General features: G+C 40.3%; 2 protein-coding genes across 2 annotated transcripts in view; both read right to left on the minus strand.

Moving 5' to 3' along the window:
- Positions 1 to 2,593: 2,593 nt before the first annotated feature.
- On the minus strand, positions 2,594 to 11,712 carry LOC148146619 (uncharacterized). The gene is made up of 12 exons (XM_087997929.1): positions 11,638 to 11,712; positions 10,677 to 10,836; positions 10,281 to 10,300; positions 9,998 to 10,019; positions 9,878 to 9,905; positions 9,534 to 9,615; positions 8,868 to 9,035; positions 6,358 to 6,569; positions 5,685 to 5,779; positions 5,389 to 5,516; positions 3,685 to 3,837; positions 2,594 to 2,797 (listed from the first exon to the last, which is right to left on the minus strand). Exons 1-12 carry the CDS (start codon positions 11,680 to 11,682, stop codon positions 2,594 to 2,596), a joined length of 1,317 nt encoding a protein of 438 aa, XP_087854055.1. The 5' UTR covers positions 11,683 to 11,712.
- A 1,050-nt stretch (positions 11,713 to 12,762) lies between these two features.
- Positions 12,763 to 20,981, minus strand: part of LOC122560427 (uncharacterized) — a 217,752-nt gene continuing 209,533 nt past the window's right edge. The window contains exons 82-92 of the mRNA XM_087998070.1: positions 20,141 to 20,190; positions 19,765 to 19,885; positions 19,118 to 19,203; positions 18,205 to 18,334; positions 16,901 to 17,091; positions 16,395 to 16,485; positions 15,447 to 15,564; positions 14,703 to 14,881; positions 13,988 to 14,134; positions 13,448 to 13,575; positions 12,763 to 12,904 (exon numbers count right to left, since the gene is read on the minus strand). Coding sequence (XP_087854196.1) covers positions 12,763 to 12,904; positions 13,448 to 13,575; positions 13,988 to 14,134; positions 14,703 to 14,881; positions 15,447 to 15,564; positions 16,395 to 16,485; positions 16,901 to 17,091; positions 18,205 to 18,334; positions 19,118 to 19,203; positions 19,765 to 19,885; positions 20,141 to 20,190 — 1,383 coding nt within the window. The remainder of the gene's footprint in view (positions 12,905 to 13,447; positions 13,576 to 13,987; positions 14,135 to 14,702; positions 14,882 to 15,446; positions 15,565 to 16,394; positions 16,486 to 16,900; positions 17,092 to 18,204; positions 18,335 to 19,117; positions 19,204 to 19,764; positions 19,886 to 20,140; positions 20,191 to 20,981) is intronic.

Here is a 20,981-nt window from a genome sequence, read left to right on the forward strand (position 1 = left end):
CAAGCTCCTATATTACCAAACATATTGGAATGTATTGGTCAAGCAATTGGATGTTAACCTAACTGGATTTTTGAGTAAAGGTCTGTTTCCCAGAGAACACAATCATTCACATAAGATTAAGAAGGGTAATACACACCTGTGTTTCATTATCAAAGAAAGATCGAAGATCACTCAGTGAAATTTGGTTCATATATAATCCCAGATATTGAGCAAACCAGGCAGTGGAGTTCAGGACTGGATCATTCACATCATAGCATTTGGGTTTGGGACCTGTTATGCAAAAAAAAACTCCACATCAACTCTGAGTAAAACGGAGAGCTATACTTTTGAAAACATGCTACAAACTCTTCACCGGTACTGCTGACAATAGAGATTCTCAGCTTTCTCCTCCAGAATCAATGTAAAGTTTAAAACAATCTTTCTTCCTTCCTCATTTTAATGACTCTCAGTGGGGTATAGATCCATAGCTGTCTGCAGCCTCACACCATTCTGTCGTTTATCACGTATGAACCCAAACAGGGTGCACTGGTGGCATCCTGGCTGCTCCTGTAATTCTCTACTCACCATCCATCACCTCAGGTGTAGGTCTCAGTAAAGGTCTCTGGATATTAATAGGCTGCAACAACCCTGGCTGAGTTTTCAATTCCCTTGAATCAGACAAATAATAATCTGCTTATTTCAAAGACATTGAACCAAATGTATGTTCATGTCACCTTGTTGCAGATAAGCTTTGATGCCATTGTAGATTTCCTTCTGCTTGTTTGAGGTAAAATCCCTATAACGAGCACTCAGAGTTCGCACACTAAGGATAAAATACAACAACATTTCAGAATTTCATCTTCAGATAGACTTCAAATCCACAGAGTAACGTTAAAACAATGCATTGGAAAATGGAAGGTCTCATAACTGTACAACAAAAAGCAAGCAGCAACCTACAAGCTTTGTGAATTAAATAAAAAGGAAAGCAAACTTTGTTTAACCCAGGATCCTATGAACCAGCACTCTTGAGAAACCAGCAAAAATTAGATACTTGAAACACCAGAACTTTGGTGTGTTCTTGCAATTTCACAATATCTGGGCAATAATTTCAGGGTGTGAGTGAAAATGATCAGGCCGATAGGTTTAATTTGAGGCAAAGTTGCATTACTATTTGAGTGATTTATGCTGCAAATAAAGTATAACAGAGATGTGCAAACTCCTGCATTACATTTCTACTACTTAGTGTGTCGCTATACATTGATTCTGTAGCTCTCTTTATCAACCAAAGTATGTGGTCAACTGGGAGAAAGTGAGGACTGCAGATGCTGGAGATCAGAGTTCAGAGTGTGGTGCTGGAAAAGCACAGCAGGTCAGACAGCATCCATGGAGCAGGAGAATTGATGTTTCAGGCATAAGCCCATCTTAAGCACATATGTGATCAACTGACACACTTCTGGTCCCACAGGTGCCTGTTAATAAAAGGTTTGCTGTATGTCTAATATTATTCTTTGTGCACTTTAATCTACTATGCCATGGTCTGCATGAAATATAGAGATCAAAAGGAGATTTAGTTCAAGGCTTTTGCATTTTGTCCTGCTCGGATTATGAAGAATGATACAAATCAGTTCTGAATTTAGGAATGGAGGATTAGGTAACTATCCAGAAATCATGCAGTATAATTTACCGGAGTATTTGTTTTCACTTCTACAACATGAGCTCCCTAAAGCCTGATTTTTGAAGTGTTAAAGCTGATGTCTTAGATGATAGTATTAATGCTAATAAAACAAAGAAAACAAGAAGTCTAACATGTTTGTGCAGCTGTGCAAGACCACACATGTGTCTGTGTGTGCATCTGTGTGTCTTCATTCATTTCATAAAGAACAAAAATAATGCAGACTTTGGAAATATGAAAAAAAAACAGAAAATGCTGGAAAAATCAGAAGGTCTGGCAGTATCATCGCAAAGAGAAAGATAGTTAATGTTTCAGTTCAATGAAGTCATCCGTGATATGGTGCTGGACAAGGTGCTGAGGAGGGAAAATTACATGGGAGTATGTTTCATGGAACAGTGCCTTAGCGAGATTACGAACCCATCTGAATCATCTCGCCTTTTTTAAACTATCCCCATTGCCCTCACTCCTTACTGAATGTGGTCCACTGCACTGGACAAATGAGCATCAACGCAAGCTCGAAGAACGTGTTTTGTCATCCAATTGTACACATCACAGCATTCTGCACTCAACACTGAGGCTAAAAACTTTACACCATAGTCTTTAGTCCATTTCTGTTTTGTGTCTTTCTTTCTAGTCGCTTGGCAATTTCTCACATTCTTTCTGCACCAATTTTATTCTGAATTATGCTTCAGTTCTGATGAAAGGACACAGAGCTGAAATGTGAACTCAGCATGTTGTGCTTTCATCTCCCATCCCCTTCATGTCCACAATAGCTGCATGGACATTCAATGGTCTTGGTCATGTCAAGAATGCCATTTCTCAGACTTTCATCTGCAGCACTCTGCTGACATTATGAGCTCTCTAATCCAGGGGAACAAATGACATGGGGCATGATAGAAATTCCCTGCTCTGAGGATATATTCAGAACAAGTTTGACTGAGCTTACATTTTCCTGTAGGAAAGGCAGCCAACTCTCAGCGTGTTGTTGGAAGACAAAAGCCGGGTGGTGATGAATGGAAGATATGGAGATAGTCTGACATTAAGCCATTCATTCTTCTCTGTGTCATTAAGTACAGGAAGGTTGTTGATGAACTGAGGCCACAGACCCTCTATGATGGCAGCTCGATTAGCAGCTGGCAGATTACCCTGCAAAAGGGAAAAGGAAATAAAACTGAATGCTGCAAACACAAGATGTTGTCAAATATTTCCTCATTGTGATTCTACCATTGGATCCAGTCATGAAGATTAGCTTTCCTGAAGTGAAGATTAAGATTGAACACTGCTTACAACCACAATTAGACTTCTGAGGAAAGAAAGGCGTTGCATTCTGATTCTGAAATCAAACAGAAGGTAAATCTAATCACCACACTCTGTGATAGTGGATTCCATAGCATTGGACAAAAGTAATTGTTCTTCTTCTCTGCTGAAAGATCACTACTACTTGGGTTCAAACTATGATCTCTCATTTTAAGTTGCTCCACAAGAGGACACATCTTCTTTTAATTCCCTTATACCTCAATTAGATATCCTCTCAGCCTTCTAAACTCAAGAGGGTACAGATAGAAACTGCTCCCTCTTTCTTCAGATGACATACTCCATATATCTGGAATCAATCCACTGAACCCACTCTGAACTGCCTCCAATGCAAATATATCCTTCGACAAATAAGGGTGGGAAAATTGCATCCAACACATGAGGTGAGGATTCACTCATGCCTTCTACACTTGCAGCAATGTTTCTCTATTTTATGCTCTATTTCTTCCAATATTCCTTTCACAATGAATGCAAACATTCTATTTGGCTTCCTTCTCACCTGCTGTAACTCCACACTAGTTTTCTGCAATATGAGGACACCCTGATTCCTCTGCAATGAAGCACTCAGAAGTTAAACAATGAGTTCCATTTCTATTCTTTCGACTAAAATGGTTAACCTCATACTCAAACAAGTTCATTTCTAACTCCCACCTTTTGGACTATTCACAGAACCTGTCCATATCCACCTGTATATTTCTTATTTCTTTCTTGCAACTTACTCGGGTTTGTCGATTGAATTCATCCACAAAGACAGCCAGGTACTGAATGGGTTGGATACGGAGTAAGAACGCAGTCAGAATATTGTTGTTGTCAATGAAGCCAGGCATACTCAGAACATCAGCCACACCCCTGGGGTCAGTGACATTCAATACCTGAAAAAACAAACACAGTTCATCGTTTCATTCAGATAACCAGGAGCAGGTTGTGCACTGCAATCAAATGCACAAATTAAATCAAACTAAGTTTGCAAAACATTATGGAAAGCCAATAATTTGGAAGCTTGTCTCCTAAATGCTCAGACTCTCTCCACTGTCTCAATAGCACAAGTGAGGGTTGTGAAGGAATACTCTTCACTTCCCTGGATGAGTGCAGCTCCAATATGACACAAGAAACTCAACACAAAGAGGACAAAGCAGCCCACTTGATTGACACGCCATACGCCATCTTCAACAGTTGTTCCCTTCGCAAGGCAGAGTGGCAGCAGTGTGTTCCATCTTCAATATTCACCGCAGCAACTCACCCCACGCTGCTGCGCATGAACCTTTCCAACCCACCAGCTACACCACTTCAAAGGACAAGTGCGGCAGTCACATGGGAGTATAACACCTCAGTGCCACCTTATTCAAATGAAGCTTATAAGTCGCTTTGTCAGGAATATTGCCCACGTTTTACCTTCACTTTTATAACACCCATTGGAAAAAATGGAAACCTTACTTTACTTTTCTCAGTTTGAAACTTTTCATAAACTGACCTTAGACAGCTTCATATGTCTCTCTACATCTCGAAACAGCAGCAAAAAATGACAAAAGGCAAGTTAAAGATAGAATCTATCTGACAACTCCTGCCCTAAGCTGTGCTCAGAAATAAATCAGCTTCTGATCATATGGATTGTCAGCTGGAGGTGGACAAGCCAGCAAGGGTTATTCTGTCATTGAGAATAATTGTACTGCATTCCTTGGAATCTTCAGCAAAAACAGAGAGCCCATCAGTTACACAATGTTCGCTGACATGAGCAGGACTGGGCAGATGGTGGCGCTGTGTGGGCAGTGGGGCTTGGGCTGATATTGACATTGTATGTAATGTGCTATGGCCATTGGCGAGAGGGATTTAGAAAAGTCCCTGACACAGCATAAGCTCCAAGGCTCTACAAACAGGCTCCTCCAGCAGGACCTGACAATTGAAAGTGGTTGCCAGACAGTTATCTTCGCAATTTCAATGAGGTACGACACTCTGTGTATTAAGCCATCCATTACTGTCACGGATTATAGAGCTTTTCTGTTTATTTCATTGATGTACTATATCTAAACTGTTTGCGTTTTCATTAATTAACAAACTATCTTAAATTCCTGAGGAATGATTGACTGCCAAAATACATAACTAAGGGTCCAAATACAAAAATTGTACACCAATTCCTCTCAGGCTTCAAACAAAACAAAGACACACGTTATGACTCTCCAGGTAAATGCGATTACTGTAGTTCGATATTTGTTGGTTTGCATTAACATGGTGGGACAAAGGGCCTGTTTCTATGTTGTCGAACTCTGTAATTGTAATAGAGAAGGATACACTCACACAGCTCTACTGTCAGACTAAACTTGACAGTCATTGTAGCTGCTACTGTCATGTCAGGTAAATAATATTGACCAGGAAACCCAGAGATCCATTTGCATCCCACCCCAGAACAGAAATCACTTTGCTTTTACCTCATCAACACGATTGGAAGGAAGCAGAAAAATTGCTTCTGACAGAGTCAGCAACTCGCGAAATCTTTGGAAGTTGACGTCCAAGTACAGAACAAAACTGTTGTTTTCATAACAGCGAAGTTGGAATTCTGGGAGAAAAACAAAACATATTTGCAAATGTAAATGTCAACTTCTCATCAATTCTAACCAGGTGAGACATAATTACAAATCAGGAGAACACACCTTGAGTTATTTAGCACCAAGTCTCTGGAATCAGAACTTCATTTACTGTTCTGTTGACTCACAACTTGATTTACCTGAAGCGTTGAGGTAACCAAGAATCCAGACTCTCAGCACAGTCGCTCTTGTTCCACGTGGCATATCCCTGAATCCATTGCTCAGGCCTTTGGTGCTGGATGAAGAAACATTTACAACGTTAATTCTGAGATATTAAATCTACTGTTGGCTTCAAACTGTCAAGAGAACAATTTCAGAATTCCTCCCTAACAACAGTCGATGTTCAGCTCTACTGTCAGTCAATCCAAGCTGTTTCCAGTGTCTATATTATAGAAATGAACCTTTCATAATGATCATCACCAAAACAAGTTGATAAATGTCTTCTCGTTAAATGACTACCTCCTTCTCCAGATGGTCTAATTCCTACTGCAGTGCAATTCCATCAGTTATTTTCTCATACCTCAGGTGACTGAGAAAGCTTTGAGAGTTGCAACATTTCAATGAGTTCCAAGATCTTACTGTATTTGTAATTACAATGATAAAACACATGAGTTTCTGTCTAGAAGCATTGACACACTGATAGTCACCATCCCCTGGTCCTGATGTGAGAATGGTTCTTCAGATTCACCACCATGTGATCCTTTAAATCACATGTGCTCCCTTGCCATTTATAGTTAAATAGATTTGCTGTGGGTCATTGTTATAATTAAAAACAAGGAAATAAATTATTGTAATAGAGAAGGATACACTCACACAGCTTGGAAACCATCACAGGTTATGTTCCTCATCAGGAGGCGGTTCAGCACTGACTGGGAAATACCAGCAATGAAAGGCCTCAGTCTCTCTTGGAACCATTTCCTCAGGAAATCTGCATTGGTTAAGTTTTCATTGGTCTTCACAACCTCCCACAGAGCATTCATGAACGTGATCTTTGCCATCAATGGAATCAATGATGTGTTCAGGGTCTGAAACAAGCAATAACATGTGTTTAAGTTTAGTGACCAAGAAGATTCATACCACATTCCAGGAACAGCTTCAAAGCTCAGATGCTACTCAGTAATGCACCAATTCACGGTGTAGGGAAGATCAATGCCTCAAACAACTATTATAGTGCTCGGCAGCAGTTAAGAGCATACAGCTTTAGACTAACAAACAGTAACATGGCACGTGCCGAATCTCGGAAGTGGAGCTTGGCGTGGGAGCAGAGCGAGCCCAAGCTGGCCAGGGGCACGAGTTCCAGAGGTGGATTGTGGGCTGGAGCCTGGTGTGTGGAAGCAGCGAGGCCTCGTGCTCTGACGTCCGGCAGATATGGACTCAGTGAAAAACAACTCGAACATGAGCATTTTTAAAGATACTCTTTATTATCATTCTAGACTTTTAAAACTTTGTATTTCCATGCTTCCCTTTTTTAAAATATTTTAATTCTGTAACAACACTTAAACTATCTGAACGGAGGTACCCTGTACCTAAGATGACACCAAGAGACATTACAAAGCTTTCACTGTACTCACTGTCAAAGGCTATGTCTTTGTAAATAATGGGTGACTGGTGATGGGATGCCAGACTCTAAAGGGTTATTTCACATGTGGGGCAGTGATATCATTCCTATCTCTGAGACAGGGGACCTGGGTTCAGTCCCACCTACTCAACAGCTATATCACAATATTTCTGAACATGTTGATCAGAAAATAGGTGGAAATTTTAAAATCTACATCAAAGCTGAAAAGGCCCAGAATCCATGGGGTTTCCCATCATACTGACTGCACAGCGGTAGGAAGTGGGCTGTAGTTTAGGTTCCTGGGTCACTGGGATGAGCTGTGGAAGACATGGTACCTGTACAAGCCTGATGGGTTGAATCTGACCAGAACTGGGACTGAGTTCCTTGTGCAGCGTTTTGTTGGTGTTGGGTTTTAAACTGACTCAATAGCAGTGGGGCAGCCAGGAGAGAATATTGGCAAGTAACACCAGAGTGCAGAAACTGAGAGAGGTAGATAGCCCGAAAATAGAGAAGAATAAGTTAACAGGTGGTGTCGGAGAAAAGGAGCAGATATGGAAATCCACAACAGCATCGCTCTGCATGTATGAGAAAACAGTGAGTCTATGGTCAATTGGGGAGTTACGGTCAGTTGGGGAGTTACGGTCAATTGGGGAGTTACGGTCATAGATTGTCACATGGGAACAGGAATACTGCAGCAATAACAGCTGGCTGGAGAAACAGGAGGTCTAAGTGTGAAATATAGGAGGTGACAAAGCATTCAGAAAAGATGGGAAAGGAAGAAAGGTAGAGCAATGGGGTTTTTGATTAGGAGAGCATTGCAGCACTGGAGAAAGAGGACATTTTAGAATGTTCAAGGACACAACTGATTTGCCGATGGGAAGGAATGACAGTTACAGAGAGGTGTAAATGCCACCAGCACAATTATACTGGGTGTGGGGGGCTTTAACTCCATGTGTCTTCTCAGGAATAGTGGCAATTTAAGGAACACAGAAGGCAAGCTGTCCGAGATTGTGTTCATAAAAATTTCCCACATCACCATATGTCTAATACAACAAGAAAGGAGGCTGTTTCTCAAGAATACATTGGATCAAGTAGATTGAGTGACAATGGAGGAACTGTTGTGGATTTCCACATGTGGGGGACATAGATTGTTATATTTTTACAGTGCTATAGAGGCCTACTCATTAAGTATATTCAAGATTGTGATAGACACTGCTTTTGAATCAGTGCAGGAATCAAGGGATTTGGGGATGATGCAGGAAAATGGTGTTGAGAATTATGAAATCATCCATTATTTCATTCAACGGCGGAGCAGACTTGATTGGCCAAATAGCCGACCCCTGCACCGACACTGTACAGCAGTACGATCATAGAGGCGCCTGTTTTCAATGTAAAAGCGAACCTGAAACACAGGCCAGCAAGGAAAACCCAAACTCTTAATGAATCCAATAACAGTGCAGGCTGCATGTTACTCAAATCAGGAAGACCCCAAGTTGCAGCTTTGACAGGGCTCAGACACATAGGAAATACTGTAATGAGTCACATATCAACAAAATATTGCAGATGCTGGAAATCTGGAACAAAAACAGAAAATGCTGATCTGAAACTCAATTCTTTTGAACAAGAGTCATACGTGACTCGAAGAATTAACTTTGTTTCTCTCTCCAAAGATGCAGCCAGACCTGTTCATTTTTCCTTGCATTTCCTGTTTGTGTTTTGCATATTTCCACGTCTTTGTACAATACATTTGCTGGAAACGATTTACCTTGTTGTTGAAGTCGTCCAGTGCCTCATTCAAAGTGGCTCTGTTAAGTTTCTGAACAAACACAGTCAGTGCCATTTCATCTGACCTGTTCAGAGCCTTTGGACCAACAAAGCACTCAAATATACTTGTCAAGGCATCACTACTTAAACCTGAACGCAGCAGATCAGTCTGAAAAGAAACACATTAAAAGTAAAGCTTTTATTCATTGTATTTATGATGTTTTACACATACATATAGATATTAATTCACGGCATGTGAGTGTCGCAAGACTTGCCAGCATTTATTGCTCATCCCTAATTGCTAAGAGTTGAGAGTCAACTACTTTGCTGTGGGACTGGAGTCACATGTAGTCCAGACCAGATCAGGATGGCACATGTCCTTCCCAAAAGCACTGCACTGACCAGATGGGGTTCTAAAGACCAATATATCCCAGTGCAAGGGTCGAGATGTTAAGAGAGAGGTGACAACGTAGAATTGGATGTCATCAGGGAACATGGGTGTAAACAGTGTGCAAATCAACTCATTCAATTCAACAAGTCATCAATGTCATCATCATATCGACAAAATTCAGTCTTTGGTGGGAAAAGTTCTGCAATTCATTACTGTATTTGAATGTAAACTGACATAGACATTTCTGTGTAAAATGTGGAACATGACTGAGCTTACCTGAGCGCATGCGTAGTCTTTAATGTTGAAATCGCACAGTTGGGTCTTGTTAACATTAATCAGGAAATTATTCAAAGCAGAACTGCAGAGAAAGAAATAAACCTTCTCTTAGGAATCAAAATACACTCAGGCACAAACAACAGAACAATTGGATTGAGCACTCAGCACGACGCATTATTTAAAACCAATCAAACTTCTGATTTAAGTTTTCACATAAATGCTAAGACATTCACACTGTGTGCTCTGAGTTGTTGCACTGAAAACTGAAGGCATTTATCAGCAGGTTGAGCAGATCACTACAACATGGTCTGATTGGAGGAAAGGTGTTCTCCACAAATTCTCACCTGTTCACAGCTCGGCACAGCGCTGTTTCTGTTTGAAAAGTGAAAAAGACATCTTAATATGTAGGATTGATCTCAGCATGAATAACTGACAAAATTAACAAATTTACAAAAGGTACTCACCATTATCTGTGGTATTACCAGGCTAAGGAGAACAAAGCACAATTTTACTTTAGTACAGAACCATCTTAAACTTGTACTATGAATGCAGCTTGCAAACAATGTATGTATGTAAATACAATTGTAGGTCATAAAACCAATTTAAACCATTTCCCATAACCAATAATACATACAAGTTTAAAAACAAGCACTGTGCAATTTAAATCACAGCAATTCAGACAAAATGTTGGCTTTGCAGACACATGCTCCAGACCCATTTGAAAACAAATTATTGAGTCAGCCTTACCCTATCAGTAGGTCTCGGTTCTGAAAATGAAAGATGATTCTTGTTAAATGGTGTTACAAGTAATTTTCCATCATTATTAGTCAGACATCATTACATTCAATTCGGTGATAAATAATTCACCTGGCCTACAGTTGAATTTACAACTGATCCTGGAAAAAATGAAATCTCTGAAATGTTTACTTTGATCGGCTTCCTTATTTCCAGACTACAACCTACTCATTATTTTACACGTTTTTACAGAACTAATTGGCATAACAGTAAGTGCTGGCCCCTTAAACCATGGATCCCACAGCTTCGCTAAAACTGTTCTAAACGTATTGTGGAGGCTTTCACACACACAGCAAAACGCAACTGGTATTTGTGCAGGGTACCTCCTGACTTCAGTGAGGCCATTACCTGGTGAAATTTCAGGAATTCCGCCTGTCAATCCCAGTCTCCTGACTTCAGACTCAGGGTGTGCGGCCACCCAGACGACCACGACAGTTTCATTTGCGGCACGCTGAAGATCCCCAAGGTTAATTCCAAGCAGGTTAATCAGATCCTGGGAAGTCAGGTTCTGAAACAGAACCAACATGTGACATAATGAATCCGCTGGGAATCACTTACACCCCTTAACCATGGTGACTCACAGTAACTGCAAAGATTAGGGACATATCGTACAACCATCTGAGAATATTCTATTTTATAGTTAATAATGCAAGCCGTCCCAGTAAGTAGCTGTTGGTATTCTGCAGAAAGCCTGGTGGAGTAGAATAGAACCAGAGATAATCTTTACATGTATTTTTAACAGCAGATGTCCACAGGGATTCATATTCATTCGACTTCAGAACAATGAGGAGGGTTTGATTGAGAGATATAAAATGCTCAAGCGCAACGAAAAAAGGTGGATGCTGAACAGATGTTCCCAATTGTCGGACAGTCTCGAACAAGAGATGATAGAAGCAGAGTTAGAGGAGGTAGGTTCAAAACCTGGATGGGGAGAAACGACTTCTCTCAAAGGATTGTGAATCTGTGGACCTCACAGCCCCAGAGTGCAATGCAGGCAGAATCAATCAACAGGTTCAAGAAAGAAATTGATAAATTTTCTATTTTTAACATGCTTGTTAGCATTCAATCACAACTGTATTTGAAGATTGTCGCTGCCAAAGCATATGGTCCTGGGTGACAGCAAGTGCAGCCAGACTGAATGATCTAACAATGGGATCATCAGCTGGATCACAGCAACAGCAGCAATCAGCTGTATCCTTTCTGGCTCAAAGGGATACTGCACAGGAACGAAGATGAGATTTGACGAGACTTAAAAATGGAAATGGAATCACTGCCACACTAAAATATTATCAGAACAATACAAGCGTACCCTGACTTCTTCCGGATTCAACCCGATGAAAGTTTCAAAGTCCATGTTGATGCTGTTATTTGCAAGAAACCTCAGATCATCAGCTGTAGCACCACCTGAAGACAAAGAGACAATTTTTAGTTGCCCGGGGCCCAATGGCATGTTACAAAATTGGGAGAAAATTTCGACAGAGAGACAATTGACAAATGAGGAGAAAATGTAAAAAAATTCAGGAACAGAAGCTGAGGCAATTGCTTGGGATCAGGCCCTAACCGGAATGTGGATGTGTTTCCGATGGATGGGTAACTGCTGTCACTCCCCGTGTTCACGTACAAGTGTGGGAGAGATCACGGGATGCTCCAGGAGTGCAGACACAACACTGCATCATCCTGCTCACTCATTCCACACTTGATGGGTGCTGTATTGGTTTCTGCACTCAGCTTACTACAGTCTACAAAGACTTGGAAAAGTGATGGATTTGCTGCAACAGTGCATCCGGTTCCCTCCTGAAACAGCAGAGATGATTTCAGGCATCCAGAAGATCATAGGAAATAGGAGCAGGAAGACACCATTCAGACATCTGAGCCCACTCCATTATTTACACAGATCATTCCTGATTTCCTGATCTAACACCATTTCCCTGCACTGGCTGCACATCTCTTCACATTATTTCTGTTGATTGCATTCAATGTAAGAGCACTGTAACTAACTGATTCAAGATATAATCAACCCATCACAAACGTGTCAATTGAATGTCTAACCATCTCGGAAAGTTAAATTACAGTCTGACTTCAGTGAGAATGATGCAACATTCAAATAAAGTTCCTGCTGTTTTTGTTCCAATTCGACAAAATTTTCACCAATACATTTTGGTTTATACAATAAATTATTTTCCTCAAATCTCAGTTACAACATTTGACAATTACCAGTAATTAAAGACTGCAATCAATTTGGAGGAAATTATTCAATCTTATCTGCTCAGACAGAAACTGTGTAAACGTGGGTCCTGAAGTTCTGCCAATCTGAGCTCCTGAATTTCAGTGTGTTCCTGTGGTGCCAACAGTGAGCGAGAGTGAACTCCAGATCAGACCAGCAGAAACTCCACCCGTCAAAAGTCAGTGCTGATGAGGTTCCTCCTGAATCATTTTACTCACCAATATAGGCCTTTATCAGCTGGAAGTAGGCGATTGGATTATCTCGCTGAGACCTCAATGTTGAGAATGCTAATTGATAAAGCAAGTCCTTCTTAGACTGGGTGCACAGAGAAAGATCCAGAAATCCTGCATCCCTGTGGGAGGAAGGTTCCAATGTTAGTTTTCTTTCATGCTTCTGCATCGCCACCTGACAGTGCATTCCCAGCCCAAAGATTTACCCAGTCATTTATTGTGGTACAGTGAGGTGGGCCAATTTGGAAATCACATCTTCTGACATGACTCAAGGGGCCCTTGTGGCACTGTGGAAGTGACCCTGCCTCTGAGCCAGTAGGCGTGACTTCAAGTCCCGCCTACTCCAGGGCTGTGTAATAACATCCAGGAATTGGTTGATTAGAAAATATCTCCAAAATAATTCACACTTTTATTACATATTAATCATGTTAGAATGGGCAGATGAAATAATCTAGTGACTTGAGGGAAGAGTTGCTGTTGTGAGGCTTTTCATAGTTTAATAGCCTGTTGATTGGATTGTGCACAAAAGCCCTGTATGCCAGGAAAGGCCAATGACTTCACAACTACATTGCACAAGAGTTGGTTGTTTCAGCAATTTTGATACTGTTCGAATTGATCACATTGTACTCGACAGGAAACCAGCAATGAAAAGGTACAACACTCACGTCAAGTTTGAAATTGTCGACAGCTGCTGTTCATCCAAAGTGCACAAGTTAGCTCCACCAATAGCTTTCACAGAAACTGCATTCAGTTCACCTCCCAACTGGAGATATCGCGTAACAATGGATATGATCTATTGAAAGGTATATCCATAATGCATAGTTACAAAGTAGAACCTACAAACTTAAGGTGCTTGCTCTTCATTGCTCATTTATTCAAATTTAGAACGATGCAATATTCAAATAATGTTCCTGCAGTTTTTGTTCTATTTAGACAAGATTTTCATCAATAAATTTTGGTTTAGACGATGAATTATTTTCCTCAAATCTCAGTTACAACAGTTTGTAATTACCAGTAATTAAAGGCTGCAATCAATTTGGAGGAAATTACTCAATCTTATCTGCTTGGACAGAGGGGTCTTGCTTCAAGAAAGACTGCTATCTTAGACATTTGTGACAGTAACTTTCAGCTATCTTTCACAAGCTCGTTATCATATCTCTACAGATAACAATAACTTAACAGGGATGTTCTCCTCGTTTCAGTACCGTTGTGTTTTCCAGCTGTTGCTTCATTAATGCAGAAAGTGTCCCAACTCGAGTGATATTCCAGCTGCTGACTTCTGTCTCATTAAACACAGTCGATATGTTCCCTAAAAGTTGAATCTGCTTTTCGGGTAGTCCACTGGGATAAATCTGTGTCAAGCAACCAAAAATAATCAGATGTAGACAGTGTTTGAGAAGTTACTTGTAATCATCAAATCCAGACTCAGATTGCATTTCAGGTCAGAAACCTTTAGCAATGGATTGATTTTGTGTTAATCTCACAAAACCTTGACAATGATGTTGCTGAGTGGCAGTGCAGTGCATTTGGGACGAATGGTTTTGTCCTGCTCCTATTTTCTAAGTTTCCAGTGTTTCCACAGTTCAGGTTAAAAATAGGTTGAGACCTAATAATGACTCATTATTCCCTTTCCCTGTTCAAACCACACTGCAGAGACAAAGCTGATGGAAACATTTTTACAATACCATTTGAAGAACTGTTCTCCAGCCACATGCAGTTCATGCCAACACACTTTCTCCATTTGTGACACAAAAATAAAATATGTGGCCACCTTTCTCTGTATTGTAGATGGTCGTGGTCAAGTTCTTCAACTTTATTACATCACAACTTTTCAAAATGTTTGCATTTGCAGTTACACAAAGCACGCGACATATTAAGCGAAAGGGTTATTTTGTCACTGTTTACATCATGGTCACATACCTTTAAGAGTCTCTTTTTCAGAATTTCCAGCTGAGTTGGATCAAAGGCAAGAGCTCCCAGTTGGAGCACATTGTCTTTCAGTACACGGTCACCCAAACAGAGGTCTAACTGGGATGGGGCATAGATTGCAGGGGTCAGGTCATTAATGTCTTCTGCTGCAATTAAGCCCTCGGTGCAGTCTGGAGATACAAACCTCTATTAGATCAAATGGTTCTGTTTGCTGGAAATTTTGCTCTCAAAACATCAAATAGAAATCAGCAGTTTTCTATGGCAAGTCCCAGACTAGAGAAGTGCCATCAGGAAGACATAACAAGCATTACTGACCTGCAGTTAACAAAGAACATTTAAGTATCTCTTGCTAATATGTACAGTGAATAGAAACTACCTTGCTACCTGCAAAGTGATCACTCAACTCATAGTCACATGGAAGCACTCTCTAAGCATTCAGCAGATACCCAACTACAGAACACTGCCAGCACCACACAAATTGCTGCTACATCTTATGTTCTTCTCATGGGTTTGGCTCTGCAACGTTATATTCCAATCTAACACTTCAATGATATTATATCCCACAGACCACAGCATACTGAACTATCAGACAGAATGAAAGGCTTTTGAAAACCTCCCTTTCTATTTCATGCTCATGAACCTAAGCTGTAACACATTGTTCAAGACCAGACTTGTCCACTTCCTGCTGATTTACAAGTACATTTTATTTACACAGACAACATTTTATCAACATACTTGCTGTATTGTTCGATCTTCGCAGATTGAGCTGTTTAATAAAGATCAGGATCTCATATGGAGGTCTCAAACGTTTTGCTTTCTTTACAAATCTTGGAAGAGCTTCAAGAAGGACAACCTGCATTGGACAAAATGGAAACACTGTAGGATTTCTCCAGAAAACTCTCATATCACAGTTCATACTTCTCCAGCATGAACGTTATCAAGAATATATTCTTCAGTGATGAAAACACTTGCCAGAACACACTGAGGGAATGATGGCTGCAGGGTGAGGGGAAGTTCTCATCTCATAAACAAATCAGACTCTCTAATATCCCAAATTAATTTGAATATTCACTTGCTAACTTCAGCAAAAGAAATCTGCAGTGGTTAAAGCAGCTCCACTCTGTTCTGAATGAGCTTCTACAACTTTCACAGATACAATGATTACAAATCCGTAATGGATTCATCTCAAATTATGAATCTTCAAATACAGACCTGAAGAAAAGGATGAAGATCATTGTACAGGATGTTCTGGAGTACTGCGTCCAGTTATAGGAAGGGTATTATTAAGTTGGTGACGGCTCAGGAGAGATTTACCAGGAATACGCCGGGAGTGGAAGGTTTGAGTCATAGGGAGAGGCTGGATTATCTGGGACTTTCTTCACTGGAGCACAGGAAGTTGAAAGGTGGCCTGATACAGGTTTATGAAATCATGAGGGGGAGAGCTAAGGTGAACAAGAGATGTCTTTTCACTTCAATGGGGGATTTCAAGACTAGGGGCCAGATTTTAAAGGTGAGAGGAGAAAGATTCAAAAGAGAAATGAGGCAATCTTTTCACACAGAGAGTGGTTCATGTGTGGAATGAGGAAATGATGGGTGTGGGTATAGTTACAATATTTCAAAGACATCTGGATAAGTCTCACAAATTTAAGTATCTGAATCAACTTTCAACCATATCAACCATACCCTGTTTACTAGAGTCCATGTGACGGGAGTCAATGTCAAAGGAAGGTTTCCGAGATCTTGGATTGTCGATGAAGACCATGATGAAGGAACACTACAGACAAAGAAAAACTGAGTTAAGAAACATGTCACTGAGAGTGCGGAGAGAAATAGGAAGTTCTCAAACAAAAGATGGCCTTCTGCCATCCTGACCATCTCGAGACAAATCCACAACACAAGTGTTGGCGAAATACAGACCTGGATTAGAGATAATCACACAGTCACTGAGCAAATCACTTGGAACCATCAGTAACAGTCACCTTATTTTCCAAAGTGTGCATGTATGTCTGATATTAGAAGGTAATTGTCTGTTATTAATACATTCCATCTGCTTTCACTCGCGTGTGCATGGGGTTTGTTGCAAAGTCAGTATCTGCATTCCCCTTACAAATTCACAGCATTACAAGTGGCAAGAAATGGAGTAACCTGGGTGTCGTCTGTATGGAATTAGGTGAGCATTTCACACTCACCCGTATCTGCTAACTCCTCTCTTTAGGAGACCTTCAATGGCTTTCTTCTGATCGTCTGTATACGAGCGACATGTTTTCAATGGGTCCAAGATGGAAATATCAGATTCTGCGATGACGGATCCCTCAAGGTCACACACCAATTTACCCAGGATTGTCACACTCTCCTCTGTCAGATTCCTGCCAGAAATTCCCTGAATATTTGGAAACATGAGCAATTTCAGTTCAGCAGCATCACAAATAAATAACATTCAGTTCACCTTGAAGACTACAGAAGCTGCAGAAAGTAGCATGATGGTAATTTTCTTCACTTTGCCAGAGAGAGATTTTCCTTTGACTCTGGGGTTCTCTATTTGCAGACACTGTAACCTCAGCAGAATGAACACACACTATACTGATACTGATGAACAGTGGAGTGTTCATTCATGTCCATAACTCAGACTGGATAACTTAGATATAAAACTCACTGGGAAATTCAAGATTATGAGAAACTGATTGAAGATCAGCTGCTCTTTTATTGCAAAATTTGTTTGGCTCTGTCATTGATGTGGCCTTATCGGCGAACATGGGAGCAAATGTACACACGGCCCAGTCGCTCAGAGAGGTAGACAGGGCATCAGGTCGTTGCAGATAAATATCTAAATCCAAAGTGCAGCACCAAGCGTCGGAATGGAATATGTCTTCATTCCCAGAAGCCTTAGTCTCTCAGCTTCCCAGTACATGGGCTACGGCTCACAAACTACAAGAGATCTTCAGGAGCTTATCAGTTAATTGAAAAATTGATAGGTGTTGTCTGTCATGATGGTGTTGTTCACATCCACATCCAGCCAACTGTTTCTACGGTTGCTTAAGTAAGTCTTATTGTTGTCAGCTTCCCTTAACTCTATTGAAGCTACAGATATATTGAAAATGTAATGTGTACAGATATGTTGAAGGTGTATGTACAATCATGTCAGCTGCATCTCAGTTATACTTGGTGACAGTATTTCACTAACATAACAACATAACACCCTGAATGGTTTGTCCTACATTCGAACCAATGCACTGACGCAGAAAACTCAAAGTGAAGACAGACCGGTTTGAAAGGATTTAGCATTAGTAATTAAAGGGAAGAAGGTTCGACCAACCAGCAGAGCTAGTAAAGAGAACAATGTTATCAGTGATTTAATGTAACTATCATTTCGCCTTTAGTTTTGTTGAAGAGTTAGCTCTCAAATGGTCAGGTATTGCATTTGAAATTACATGGTCACAAGGTACAACTGGCTTCTCTTAGCACTTTCTAAGACATATCAGCATGTCATCCTTACCAAACAGGTCCTGGCATCATATAATAGATTCCGTCTTCTGCTTGATTCTTTTCTCAAGATGTCAATGTTTGATTTCCCAACTAATTTGAAGAATGTTTTGCAGTTGGGTGAATTCCTGAACCGTACAGAGCTACAAAGTAAACAGAAGTTTATTCAGGTTACAGTGAGGAGAATGAACTGCATAATCAACAACAACTCCTGTGCTAATTCTCCCAGCTTCAGTCTATTTACAAGTGACAGCACAGACACAAATGCAGATTCTGCCAAATGAACATGCATACACTTCCAGCGCAGAGATTAATAGGGACCGATCTCAGATTTTTTCCAGCATCTCATTCTGAAATGTTAATTGATGGGAAAATATTAAATATAGTCATGAAATATTTCCATTGAAATGTTGCTGGCTCAATCAGTCTTCAACATTATGTCTTGTTCTGGGTTCCTGTCTTGTTTCATTAAAACAGTTCATTCGCAGAGAAATTCATCAAGGATATACCTAAAATTACAAACGCCATATCGAAACAATTGTTGAAAAAGACACCCATACAGGTCACCTCCACATGGACGGCTGAGACTTAGCAGATTTCAATGTCAATGCTGAGTGTTCTCTCATTTGCTGCCACTTTCCAGCTCCTTCCGTAACAATTGTGTCTCACACATGATAATGTAACTTCATCTTTCCCCTCCATTTATTGTCCCAGTGAAATGAAGACACCTATAGAGCAACAAGGGCGCGAGGAAATTTCACAGTTTTGAAAAATGGTCCAAAATCTGCCTCCTCAGATGTTTGATAAATGGACTCTGGTTATATGTCTCTTGAAAGGCAAAAAGATCCTTCTACACCTGGGAAATAAGCATCATCAAAGCATATTCAAAAACCAATCGTGGAACATTGCAATGGAATAGAACATACTTGAAGAATAGAAGAACATCCCCAGGGAGGCTCTCTATGGCTGGTGTGGTTCCATTAGAAGTTAGTCTTGCAGACATGCAGCTCAGCTGAAAAGAGAAACCAGCAAAACATGCTGAGAACAGAAACACAACAAATTGATGAAATTTCTCTCTCCTTACAATTTTGGCTCGATGTTGGATAGGGGAATTCTCTTTGGTTACATTATCGGAACAGAAATCAGGTTATTTGCAACATCCAATATTGTACCGCCACACAAGCCAAACTTTGAATTCAAATCAGCTACTCATAGATTTCGGTCATTGAATATTTGGCTTAATTTCCACTTGAAAGTCCAGTCAGAACTTTTGTTAATATAAGTTAGTCTGACATTAGGCAGGTGACTGGGGAACTCTCATTGACAGCAGCTTATGACACGCAGAAATCACAACTCGTTATTTGGTCATGGCTGCTTGTCATACATTTCCTTCATCCCTTGAAGGAAACATTTCTGATCTAAGTGCTGATCTTTGGGGCAGGACATTCCAATCAGAATTAGTTTGCACAACATGGTCATTTATTTGAGAACAATTAATCCATCTGTAACAATGGCCACTGTATGGTCATACACTCAAACTAGTCTCCAATGTGATTGCTGTGGAACATCTCACCTGACTTTCATCAAACCTGGCCCCTTTTCCCTTCATTGCTTGAACAAGCTGAAGAAATGTTGGAAAATTCAGGTCCTTGACTGCACCACAACTGAAGCCTTGAAGGACGGAAGGTGAGAATCTGAAATAGATCATGGAATCATTCATTAATTTCTAAACACTTCACTTCCATCAAACTAAGGTACTGAGACAATATGAACAGTCAAAACAGACATGGATGGGGAAGAAGGACTTTCAAATTGACATGATTATCTTACTTGTAGGAAGATTTCTATCAGATACATGTTCACAAATGGACAACACATCCTACAAATCATGGTGTAGACAGAAAAATTATCAAGGAAACAGATATATATTCGTCAAGTTAAAAGCTTACTCTTTAAAACTGCTGTTGTTTTTGACCACATTTTCAAAGAACACTGCAGCCTGTGGGAGAAAAGTATTGAGATCATTAATACACACAACCGAGTCTAAATAATCAACCGAACATTTGCTGGGTTAGCCAAAATGAAGTTAGATGAAAATGGAAGGTGAATGAAATGAGAAGGAGAAAGCACACGAAACCTGATGACCAACTAATGATTTTAAAAATGCTTGTGTTAAGGTGGAGAAATGTATGTTTAGACTGAAGCATTGTAACTCAGCAGTAATGGACTGAACTGCTCCAGTAATTCTGGTAAAGCTGATATTTTGTTTAAACACACACAGTGAATCAGATGTGACAATGTGAGTATTTAACAGTTGCGTTTGTGATTGTCATGCTGTGAAAATGCCAAACTGATAACACGATACATACAAGTGATGAACAATGAGGACAAGCTCAAGTTTTACATCAAAAATCATAAAAGGCAAGAGATAAGTGTCTTTGCAAGGAGACATGAGCATGTCCTAATGAGTTGATTGATCAAACAAGTTGTGTGGAAAACATGACAAACTGTGATGTTGACTGTTGTCAAACTGACCATTTGCTGGAGCCTGGTTAGCGTCGAGCGTGCAAATGCAGACATTCTTTGTGAATACAATCTGCTTGACTCACAGTAAATCTTCAACTAGCTTGGAGAGGGGCACTGATCAGTGAGTAGAAGTTCAGACAGAACAGGCTGATCACATATTCTGCTCTGATCTTTGAACAAGTCCATGTGAAAGGGTAAACTTGTGATCGTAAGCATTGTAAGGGCAAGATGTTTACAGTATTTGTTGCTGCATGTTTTGCTTTA

Source organism: Chiloscyllium plagiosum, unplaced genomic scaffold, assembly GCF_037043375.1.
Source record: "Chiloscyllium plagiosum isolate Xiang-an unplaced genomic scaffold, Cpla_swu_hap1 HiC_scaffold_20, whole genome shotgun sequence".
NCBI lineage: Eukaryota > Metazoa > Chordata > Chondrichthyes > Orectolobiformes > Hemiscylliidae > Chiloscyllium > Chiloscyllium plagiosum.